Genomic DNA, 12,500 nt, shown 5'->3' with positions numbered 1-12,500 from the left:
GGCAAATAGTACACACAATTAAGTACACCACATTGGAAGAGAAATATGAGAATGTCCCAGGAATCTTATAGACCTGCTATGCACTTGATGCACCCCCTGGGGTTGTGGGGTACTCGGTAGCCGGGCCAGTCGGTTCTTTTTGGGGGTAGTCACGGCGGGGTGACTCGGTCCGTGGCCCCGGGCGATAAATAACAAAGGAAAAGAGGGGAATAAAGTTTTGGGGAAAAAGTTTTGTGACGCCACCTGTGGTATGCGGCTCTAGGTGGCCACCACTGCTGTTCAGATGCACTGGGGCCGTTGGTGATGCAGCAGAGATATTTCAGCTAGGCCTCAGGGCAGTTAAATAGGAATTTTTTATGTTGGTGGAGTAGTGCAAGGCAGGTGACGCAGCAATTAGGTCTAGGACACAGCGGGGTGCAGTCTTCAAGTTTTTACTCACAGTTTTTACCATGCTCCAAGTTACAACTGATAACCATGTTATAACAGCCCACCGAGTCCTGTGTCCTCCAGGGAAGTGATCCAGCAACTTTCAAATAACTTGCGTGCACTTGATCAGGACCCCCTTATTGTATACCTTCCGGGTCGTCTAACTGCGCTGGCTCTCGCCCTCCTGCCCTGCGCCTCACACATACACTGTGTGCAGAATTATTAGGCAAATGAGTATTTTGATCACATGATACTTTTTATACATGTTGTCCTACTCCAAGCTGCATAGGCTTGAGAACCAAGTACCAATTAAGTAAATCTGGTGATTTGCATCTCTGTAATGAGGAGGGTTGTTGACTAATTATATCAACACCCTATATAAGGTGTGATTAATTATTAGGCAACTTCCTTTCCTTTGGCAAAATGGGTCAGACGAGAGATTTGACGGGCTCTGAAAAGTCCAAAATTGTGAGATGCCTTTCAGAGTGATGCAGCAGTCTTTAAATTTCCAGACTTTTGAAGCGTGATCAACGAACAATCAAGCGTTTCATGGCAAATAGCCAGCAGGGTCGCAAGAAGCGTGTTGGTCAAAAAAGGCACAAAATAACTGCCCATGAATTGAGGAAAATCAAGCGTGAAGCTGCCAAGATGCCATTCGCCACCAGTTTTGCCATATTTCAGAGCTGCAACGTTACTGGAGTTTCAAAAAGCACAAGGTGTGCGATACTCAAGGACATGGCCAAGGTAAAGAAGGCTGAAAAATGACCACCTTTGAACAAGAAACATAAGATAAATCTTCAAGAATGGGCCAAGAAATTTCTTAAGACTGATTTTTCAAAAGTTTTATGGACTGATGAAATGAGAATGACTCTTGATGGGCCAGATGGCTAGGCCAGAGGCTGAATCAGTAAAGGGCAGAGAGCTCCACTCCGATTCAGACGCCAGCAAGGTGAAGGTGGGGTACTGGTATGGGCTGGTATCATCAAAGATGAACTTGTGGGACCTTTTCTGGTTGAGGATGGAGTGAAGCTCAACTCCCAGACCTACTGCCAGTTTCTGGAAGACAACTTCTTCAAGCAGTGGTACAAGAAGAAGTCGGTATCGTTCAAGAAAAACATGATTTTCATGCAGGACAATGCTCCATCACATGCATCCAACTACTCCACAGCGTGGCTGGCCAGTAAAGGTCTAAGAGAAGAAAAAATCATGACATGGCCCCCTTGTTCACCTGATCTGAACCCCATAGAGAACTTGTGGTCCATCATTAAATGTGAGATCTACAGGGAGGGAAAACAGTACACCTCTCGGAACAGTGTCTGGGAGGCTGTGGTGGGTGCTGCACGCAATGTTGATCGAAAACAGATCAAGCAACTGACAGAATCTATGGATGGAAGGCTGTTGAGTGTCATCATAAAGAAAGGTGGCTATATTGATCACTAATTTTTTGGGTTTTTGTTTTTGCATATCAGAAATGTTTATTTCTAAATTTTGTGCACTGATATTGTTTTACCTGGTGAAAATAAACAAGTGAGATGGGATTATATTTGGTTTTTATTAAGTTGCCTAATAATTCTGCACAGTAATAGTTACCTGCACAAGCAGATATCCTCCTAAGATAGCCAAATCTAAAAAAAAAACACTCCAACTTCCAAAAATATTAAGCTTGAATATTTATGAGTCTTTTGGGTTGATTGAGAACATAGTTGTTGATCAATAATAAAAATAATCCTCTAAAATACAACGTGCTTAATAATTCTGCACACTGTGTAGTGTCCCGAGCCAGTGGCCCCGGGCTTTGTCGGGCGACGTCTTCTCTGTCCCCTTGGTCCTATATGGCAATCATTTCAGTGAATATGTGTGGTTTTGGCAATGGCACTTAGAGATACTGCAACTTCCGGTTTGCTAGCTGAGTCCTGCAGTCCTCCACTAGTCTGGGGCCAGTCCCCTACTGCGACCTGATCCCTTCACGGTCAGCGTGAACTTGGGCGCACGGGTGGACTCCGCACTTCCCGTGCCCCTATGATCATTTTTCTGTCTCTGAAGCCCTTCTCTCTGACTCCCTCTCTCCTCTCGTTCTTTCTCTTACTGGGCCCCTCTGACTTGTACCCTCACTCTTCAATGGTCCTCACACACTGCGTTCTTACTCCTAGGACCCCTTCTCTCTTCACTCCCTGTGACAGACTCCTGTCACCAACTGCTCTGACTGACTAACTCTCTTCCATGGTCCTCACTCACTGCACTCTTGCTCCCAGGACCTAGGATTGGACCCTACTCCTGCTCCAAGGACTAGATGCAGGAATCAACCCTTCTAGATGTTTCTACCCTTCTTTTTATACCCTCCCTTCACTGCTCCCCTAAACTACTTCCTCCACCCACCTCCTCTACTTAGTTCCACCATCCTGACAGGGACCAAGTTTGTGCTCTCCCTTAGGAGCTATCTGGACCTTCCCTTATGAGGAGGTGTAGTGGTGGATGTGAGTGGTTGGATTCCGGGTAGTGCTCCCTCCTTACCTGATGAATTGCAGTACTTCTGTGGCAACTGGACCCGCAGGGGTGCCACATCTCCCCCCTGTTAAACACAGCACGTCTGCGGGCTGGAACAGAGTAAAACAATATTTTTAAGACATGCAAAATTTTAAAATGCTTTTACAGGTAAAACAGTAAATAGATAACTTCTCTTCCCTTTATGGGAGGCACTTTTTCTTAAACGTTACATACAACTACCGGTATAGTCCATCTCACTGGTGTAAGTGCAATTTGGGGGGGACCCGTCCACAACAAACCCACAACGTAGGCCCTGGGCATGGCTGCAGGGCATAGCTGATCCACTCGTTGGACCAGGTCTTCGGCCACGCCAAACGGGTTTTTGTTCAGTGATCTATAAAACCAACAGGAAGCAGCTTAAGAAGTGCTAACTTTTTATAACAAAAGTTTTCGGGTTAATCACTGTCCTTAACCACAGCGTCTTTTTCCTTAACCGGGTACACACAAAATGAACAAAAACTTTGCTTTAATCACTCAAGGATTATACTCATACCCTTCCGGGTAACTATATACAGTTTTCAGATTTTTCAACTCAGTTCAGTAGTGCTGCTCCCTCCGGGGAAGCATTTGTCCACCACTGGATGGCCCTGCCGGGTCATCAGCCTCCGATGGCAGGGGTGCGTTCTCCTCCTCTTCCACCCTACGCACATGTAGGGCGTACCACCCCCGTTCTCCATGGTGACAGGTGTAGGTGACCCTGTCTCCAGGATATAGATCCCATCCTGGGTGTCCTTACTGTAGGTGGGACTCCACATCGCACCGGTTTACGAAGAGGTCCGTGGACAATTGAGGCTCCTGAATCAAGCCCCAACCTCCTTCAAGAGCAAACTTGACCACGGTTCCCTCGGCGCGGGGACTGGGTTGGTGGGATTGGCTTTGCGGGCCCGGGCCTTAGCCTGCATGTTGCGGGCCTCCATTGCCTCCCACCGCACTCGACATTCCCGCCGCTCCATCTCCAGTTTTAGGAGTTCTCGTGGGCATTAAAGGGGCTCTCTGCTGGTCCTCGACCCTTGCGGGCCAGTCCCATGTTGCACGCCCGTACACCCAGCTGGGTGTAGCGGCTGATAGTTTTCCCAAGGGACCTAGGAGGGTGTTGGTGTCGTCGGTGCCCAGTGCAGGGGCGTTGTTATTACCTGCGCTCACCGTCGCTCCGGTATTATGTGCCTCCTCCGAGCTCAGGACTGGCCCCGCCGGGGCTGGGATGCTGGTGGTAGGACCTGGTATTGGCTGCTGCCGGGTTAGTTTCTACAGCTGCTTGTCCTTCCACTGCACGACAACGGCCTTCCGGGCTTCTTCCATCCGCCAGCCCAGCTCCTGTACCTCAGCACGCAGGAACCCCATATCCTCCAGGGGTAGCTTACCCAAGACCCCCTCCAGGTTAAGGGGGGAATCTTCTTGCTGCAGGCCACAGGTGGGAGTCTGATCGTCACCTCCTTCCATGGCGCCTGCCGGGTGTATTCTGACCCTTCTGCCTGTAGCCCTGCCCTGTTTTCAAGGTTTTCCTTCTCTCCCCTTTTGGGGGTGATCCCACTCTAGCTCGTTTTCGGCCACACCAGGGGGCGGCGCCGCAAGACTTGCGTCATTGCTTGGTAACAAGCACAGTCTATAAGCGCACGAGACCTGTTGTAACGGGTCGGTTCATCCTGTTCATGACGCCAAAGTAAAGTTGATGTGCCCCCTGGGGCCATGGGGTACTTGGTAGCTGGGCCGGTCCTTTTCTATTAGTGTAGTCACAGCGGCAGTGACCCAGTCTGTGGCCCAGGGTGGTCAAATAAAGAAAAGTCAGATGTTGCTGGTGTAGTGCCAGGCAGGTGGTGCAGCTATTAGTCAAGGACACAGTGGGGCGCAGTCTTCAAGTATTTACTCACAGTTGTCAAGATGCTCCAGGTTACAACCGCTGAATTATAACCACCCACGTCGTCCTGTGTCCTCCGGGGAAGTGATCCAGCCAGCTCTCAGATAACTTGGGTGCACTTGAACGGGACCCCTTTCTTATGTACCTTCCCAGGTCATCTCTCTGCGCTGGCTCTTGCCCTCCTGCCCTGCGCCTCACACACAGTGTCCCAAGTCAGTGGCTGCGGGCCTTATTGGGTGACGTCCTGTCTGTCCCCTTTGTCCTATATAGCCACCTTTTCAGCTATTGTGTGTGGATTTTAGCAACGGCACATGAAGATACCGCAACCTCTGGTTTGCTAGCTGAGCCTTAAAGTGCTCCACTAGTCTGGGGGTGGTCCCCTCCTGCTGCCTTGATCCCTCCACGGTTAGCGTGAACTCGATCACACGGGTGGCATCCCGCACTCTCCGTGCCCCTAGGATCCCTTCTATCCCTGGAGCCCCTCTCACTGCTCAGATGTTCTCTCCTCACTCTCCTCCTGGGCCCCTTGGACTGAGCCATACTCCTCCACGGTCCTCCCTTCCTCTCTCACTCCTAGGACCAGACTCAACTCCTGCTCCAAGGACTGGAAGCAGGAATCAACCCTTCTAGTTGTTTCTACCCTTCTTTTTATACTCTCCCTTTATTGCTGCCCTAAAATACTAACTCCACCCACTTCCTCTACCTAGATCCCCCCTCCAGACAGGGACAGGGACTGTGCTCCCCCTCAGGAGCAATCTCGCCCTTCACTACTGGAGTGATCTAGTGTTGGATGTGGGTGTGTGGGTCCCGGGTAGTGCTCCCTCCTTACCCGAGAGTGGGGTACCGCACCTCTGGCTGAGATGCAGTTCCTCTGTGATGACTGGACCCACAGGGGCTCCACATATTGCAGATCTGTATCCAGTCTGTGGTCATTACACGAGTGCAGGTTTTGCAGCATTGCAAGGATAAGTTCCTCTTTGTTTATTGATCTTCTGATCACAATATTTCTTAAGTTTGTAGGTTGTCTGTAGCATAACAAGGGAGGGTCTTTGAATATTATTTTTAGCTGGTCATCTTTGTGTAGGATATGGTGAAGTTTTTTTGGCAGTTTTTCTGAGTACTTCAAGCTGTGGGCTGTAGGTCACCACCAGAGGTAAATGATTGTCTTCTCCTTATAATTTAATATGAGAGCAAAGATGAGATCTCGTCACACGATTACAGACAAAAAACCCTACCAACCTGTGGCTAAACATTTCTGTGGTCCAGGACACAACATAAACAATATTAAAGTTGTTATATTAAAAACAATTCAAATCACAAAAACATCAAAGGATCTGTGTCAAGGATAACAGCTGGGGGGGGGGGGGTCTCACAGATTCCACCGCTGCCACCAGTTTGTCAAGGGACGCAACTACACTGCCTCCAGTCATCACTGAAATGGCCCAGCGGAGGGAGGTACTCCTTAAGAAAACAGACAGAATCACAGCAAGCTGTACCCTCCAGGACTGACCAAACATCAAATCCAAATTCTGCTTTTTATTAAATCAAGGTTACACCCACATACCTCCCCTTGGTGAGCTCATGTGGGGGCTGATTGTGGGATGTTCTGGGTCTTTCAGAATTTTATGAGATCGCCAACTTAAAGGATATCTTTGCCCCCGGAGGTTATAGGTGGTAGATACTATTTTTATGTTTCCTATTGAGAGTTTATCTTTATATAGGGAGGAAACAGGGCCTGAATAGCATCATCTATTGAACAATTATTAAGTTGGAAGAGTTAGACTGGCCTTATGGTGATGTGAGTGAATACGTTTTGTTCATCCCTTTGCTATGACACCAAAAATATATCTCACATAAATATTGAAATATTGGATCACTCCAAATCCCTATATTTATCACTGTTCACTGGCTCCAAAATATCTAGAAGCCATGCTGTGATCAGAGGAAACTTATGCTTGGGAAGTCTACTTCCCCGCCTCTGCGTAAATGAGTCTCAGTCTGTGTGTCTTTTTACCAAAGCAAGTTTCCTTTTGCAATTATCTGTTCATTGCAGGAGGCCCCTACTTCAATGGAGATTAAAGTGTCAGCTCTCTCTCCCACTTCTCCAGTTATAACTAGTTTTTCTCTTCCCCAGCTATAATTAATCCCATATGTTCAATGTGGAGTCCTACTTCATTGGAGATTAAAATGTTAGCTCTTTCTCTCTTCCCCTGCAATAATTAATCCCATTTGTTGAATGTGAGGGTGATATGCCCCCCCCCTCCAGAGATGTCTTGTGGATATTATTTTTTCTCTATGACAGTCTGTAAACAAAAATGTATTGCAGTTGTTGTTACCCTCCAGACAGGACTAAATGTATCAGAAGGATTTATGTCTTACTTCAAAGTCTGAAGAATCTGCTCCAGAGACAGTAAGAGCATCAGGTCTGGGACAATAAAACTTTCACACCACTTATCTAAACTATTGAAGGATTCATTCTCTGAGATGTTTGATTTTTTAAATGTCCATTTATTATGTCATGTCTCTGCTGTTTTTGTGTTTCTTTAGATACTTTGTTATACCATTCCTGATAAAGACACATAAGTAATCTCAAAAGTTGGCTTTGTAGCATCTCTTATTTTTGTTAGGCATTAACCTCTTCATGACATCTGCTGTAAATGTATGGCTTTCCCGCAAACTGCCATACATGTACGGCATGATGATCACGCGGTCTCTCTCCGAGTACCGACGTGGTCAAAAGTGGGTGTCAGCACTATAGGAGAGCTGACACCCAGTAGCAAATCCCACAATTGGTGCTAGCGCTGAATATTTTAAAAAGACGCTCCAAAATTGAAATGGCGCACCTTCCCTTCTGAGCCCTGTCGTGCGCCTAAATAGTAGTTTTCCTCCTCATATGTGGTATTGGCGTACTCAGGAGATATTGCACAACAAAATATATGGTTCATTTTCTCCTGTTACCCTTGTAAAAATACAAAACTTGGGGGTAAATAAACATTTATGTGGGAAAAATTAAAATCCTAATTTTTTTCCTTACACATTGCTTTAATTCCTGTAAAGCACCTAAAGGGTTAATAAATGTATTCAATATAGTTTTGAGCACTTTGAGGGTTACAATTTTTAAAATGGTGTCAATTTGGGCTATTTTCTGTCACATAGGGCCCTCAAATTCTCTTCAAATGTGATGTGGTTGCTAAAAAAAAGGTTTTGTAAATTTTGTTTGAAAAAATGAGAAATTGCTGATAAACTTTTAACCTTACTAACTTCCTAAAAGAAAAAAATGTTAAAAAATGATGCAGATGTAAACAAAGTCGACATATGAAAAATGTTATTTATCAATTATTTTGTATAGCATGACTAACTTATTTATTTTACTCACTTATATAGCGCCATTAATTCCACTGCGCTTTACAGACATTATTGGCACTGTCCCCATTGGTGCTCACAATCTATATTCCCTATCAATATGTCTTTGGAATGTGGGAGGAAACCGGAGTACCCAGAGGAAACCCATGCAAACATGGGGAGAGCATACAAACTACTTGCAGATGTTGTCCTTGGTGGGATTTGAATCCAATACCCCAGCGCTGCAAGGCTGCAGTGCTAACCACAGAGCCGTCATGCTGCCCTAACTGGTTTAAAAATATAAAAATTAAAATTTAGAAAATTGTGAAATTTTCAAAATTTTTGCCAAAATTCAAATATTTTCCCAAATAAATGCAAAAAAAATTCCACCTAAATTTACTCCACCAATGTAAAGTACAATGTGTCACTAAAAAGTGCTCTCAGAATCACTTTGATTTGTTGAAGTGTCCCAGAATTATTATCCCATAAAGTGACACCGGGCAGGAAGGTGAAAACAGGCTATGGGGCAAAGTGGTTAAAATAAATCATAACTACAAGATTATTATTTTGTTTCTCCCACTGAGAACAATCAATATTTTTTGTACTGGTTAACACGGTACCAAACCTTTTTTTTTGTGTGTTATATATTAACATATTCCAATCCTTAGAAATTGGAAGTGAGGGGATGCAGGGAGAACAATACTTCATTTTCTCACTTAGCTACTATTTTGGTATTTAACTGCTAATACTACTGTGTCTGAGGGATAAATATGTTTTTATCTCTTTTCTGCTTTGTATTATTTGTTGATAAGTTCCCTTTAAATATATATTTTTTTCCAGCCATCAATTGTGAACTGACTGAGTGGTCTCACTGGTCAGAATGTAACAAGTCATGTGGAAAAGGACACATGATTCGAACAAGAATGATTACAATGGAGCCACAGTTTGGAGGAGGCCTCTGTCCAGAAACTGTACAGCGTAAGAAATGCAGAATTCGAAAGTGCCAAAAAAATAGTCCCGAAAAGAGACGTCTTAAAGATGCTCGAGAGAAGAGAAGAAGTGAGAGGACCAATGAAGATACAGATGGTGAACAGTATCCTGGTATGTGAAAATTTGTCCAAGTTTTACTCATTTTTCCAAAATTTGTGTGTTAATGGGTTCAGTCATCAAGTGTGGAGAAAGATGTGGGCTCAGCATGTGAGCCCGCATCAAAGGCAGGGACACAGCAGTAGATGTAAATATACTTAATCGGTCATGAAGGAATTAAAAGGTATCAAGCATTGAGGGCTCTCAAATTTTAATATTTTTATATCTACTAACACAGTGCAAATATAAATATATATATGTATATATATATATATATATATATATATATATATATACAGTGCTGGCCAAAAGTATTGGCACCCCTGCAATTCTGTCAGATACTACTCAGTTTCTTCCTGAAAATGATTGCAATCACAAATTCTTTGGTATTATTCTCTTCATTTAATTTGTCTTCAATGAAAAAAACACAAAAAGAATTGTCCTAAAGCCAAATTGGATATAATTCCACACCAAACCTAAAAAAGGGGGTGGACAAAAGTATTGGCACCCTTTGAAAAATCATGTGATGCTTCTCTAATTTTTGTAATTAACAGCACCTGTAACTTACCTGTGGCACCTAACAGGCGTTGGCAATAACTAAATCACACTTGCAGCCAGTTAACATGGATTAAAGTTGACTCAACCTCTGTCCTGTGTCCTTGTGTGTACCACATTGAGCATGGAGAAAAGAAAGAAGACCAAAGAACTGTCTGAGGACTTGAGAAACCAAATTGTGAGGAAGCATGAGCAATCTCAAGGCTACAAGTCCATCTCCAGAGACCTGAATGTTCCTGTGTCTTCCGTGCGCATTGTCATCAAGAAGTTTAAAGCCCATGGCACTGTGGACTGAAAAGAAAAATTGACGAGAGATTTCAATGCAAGATTGTGCGGATGGTGGATAAAGAACCTCGACTAACATCCAAACAAGTTCAAGCTGCCCTGCAGTCCGAGGGAACAACAGCGTCAACCCGTACTATCCGTCGACATCTGAATGAAAAGGGACTGTATGGTAGGATACCCAGGAAGGCCCCATTTCTTACCCCGAGACATAAAAAAGCCAGGCTGGAGTTTGCCAAAACTTACCTGAGAAAGCCTAAAACGTTTTGGAAAAATGTTCTCTGGTCAGATGAGACAAAAGTAGAGCTTTTTGGGAAAAAACATCAACACAGAGTGTACAGGAAAAAAAAAGAGGCATTCAAAGAAAAGAACACGGTCCCTACAGTCAAACATGGCGGAGGTTCCCTGATATTTTGGGGTTGCTTTGCTGCCTCTGGCACTGGACTGCTTGACCGTGTGCATGGCATTATGAAGTCTGAAGACTACCAACAAATTTTGCAGCATAATGCAGGGCCCAGTGTGAAAAAGCTGGGTCTCCCTCAGAGGTCATGGGTCTTCCAGCAGGACAATGACCCAAAACACACTTCCAAAAGCACTATAAAATGGTTTTAGAGAAAGCACTGGAGACTTCTAAGGTGGCCAGCAATGAGTCCAGACGTAAATCCCATAGAACACCTGTGGAGAGATCTCAAAATGGCAGTTTGGAGAAGGCACTCTTCAAATATCAGGGACCTGGAGCAGTTTGCCAAAGAAGAATGGTCTACAATTCCAGCAGAGCATTGTAAGAAACTCATTGATGGTTACCGGAAGCGGTTGTTCGCAGTTATTTTGGCTAAAGGTTGTGCAACCAAGTATTAGGCTGAGGGTGCCAATACTTTTGTCCGGCCCTTTCTTGGAGTTTTGTGTGAAATGATCAATGATTTGATTTTTGCTTCATTCCCTTTTGTGTCTTTTCCTTGCAAGCAAATTAAATGAAGATAATAATACCAAAGAATTTGTGATTGCAATCATTTTCAGGAAGAAACTGAGTATTATCTGACAGAACTGCAGGGGTGCCAATACTTTTGGCATATATAGTTCCTGGATCAGTAAAACATTTACAGTCATGAGATTTTGTAACTAAACATACATAGAACAACTCTCCAACACCCGGTTGGTGTTGCGTGAAGCTCTTGAGGCCTAGTTCAAAAACTGTAAGAGGACACCTACTCATCATGCTCCTTTCATAACTCTCCCATGTGTGCATTGAAGCTTAGTGGCCTGAGGTTGTCAATGCTGTCATTAAAATGATTCAATTAGTCTTTAAAATGTTAACACTGACACTTTCATTTTCAGTGTGCAAAATGAAGCCATGGACAGCATGGACAGAATGCACCAAGTATTGTGGAGGTGGCATCCAGGAGCGATTCATGACAGTAAAGAAGCGGTTCAAAAGTTCTCAATTCACCAGCTGTAAAGACAAGAAGGAGATCCGTGCTTGTAACGTCCATCCGTGTTAGCAAATACCTCACATGGAATACTCCTAAAGTATTTCCTTACATGAAAAGTCAATCTTTATTAGATTTTTTTATTATAGGATATATATAGTGCTTTGCATTTTCCAATGTACTTTGTTTACTATTCTTGCAGGAGCAAGAAATATATTTTATATATATTCACATGTAACAATAATTGAATCATCTGGATAGATCAATAAATAATATCTTATGTATTGGTTGTTTCGCAAGATAATATAATTCTGGACATTGTATCTTCCTAGTCACATCGCAAACTTTAATCTTTCACAATATGACATGCATGCAAGAGAAAACATGACCAAATATAGCAACATGTTACCACCCAGATTGCTAGACCGAGCAGAAGGATGACACAGTCGAGCGCAGATACCCAGCTGAACTTTGACAGTGTATGATTTCTGAATGACATTAAGCATGTTAGTTTACAAGTCATTCTGGATTCTTTAGTCTCCATTTTTAACTAATTATATTGTGTATGTTAAAGGAATTCCCTTGTTTAGAAAACCTATTTTCAAAGACCCTGATAGAACACGTACACATTGGGTTAATAAACGGGGTGTCCTGTTCAGAACCCTCATCTATTTTCTAGAGCGGATTGCAGTTGTAAAGAATGGCCCATGCTGTAGTGGATCAAGCATTTCATACATTAAAGAAACAGCTCATGGTTGCACAGGCTAACTACTATTCATTTTCTTTCCAGTTGACTTGTGGGGAAATTGAATATTTGAAAACTGATAAGCTCTACAGGTATTCACTGGGATTTAAGCAGGAAATCTCTTGACCTACCTGATTTAAAGAGAAAACCTAAATTAATTGACTAATAGCAAAGAAGTAGAAATCCTGCTGTTGTTATTAGTGTATAGATAATACAATCTAATTATGATACTAGTTTC

General features: G+C 43.6%; 1 protein-coding gene across 2 annotated transcripts in view; it reads left to right on the top strand.

Moving 5' to 3' along the window:
* SPON1 (spondin 1) overlaps nucleotides 1-11,801 on the top strand; it is a 1,048,567-nt gene extending 1,036,766 nt beyond the window's left edge. For both annotated transcript variants that reach the window (XM_073662598.1, XM_073662597.1), the window contains 2 exons: nucleotides 9,008-9,268; nucleotides 11,426-11,801. In XM_073662598.1, the coding sequence (XP_073518699.1) occupies nucleotides 9,008-9,268; nucleotides 11,426-11,589 (425 nt within the window). In that variant the 3' untranslated portion in view covers nucleotides 11,590-11,801. The remainder of the gene's footprint in view (nucleotides 1-9,007; nucleotides 9,269-11,425) is intronic.
* Nucleotides 11,802-12,500: the final 699 nt, after the last annotated feature.

The sequence above is a fragment of the Phyllobates terribilis genome, unplaced genomic scaffold (genome assembly GCF_046119375.1).
Source record: "Phyllobates terribilis strain yellow unplaced genomic scaffold, ASM4611937v1 Scaffold_75__1_contigs__length_6962009, whole genome shotgun sequence".
Classification (NCBI taxonomy): domain Eukaryota; kingdom Metazoa; phylum Chordata; class Amphibia; order Anura; family Dendrobatidae; genus Phyllobates; species Phyllobates terribilis.
The sequence above is the reverse complement of the archived record's forward strand: the minus strand, read 5'-3'. Positions and strand labels throughout refer to the sequence as shown.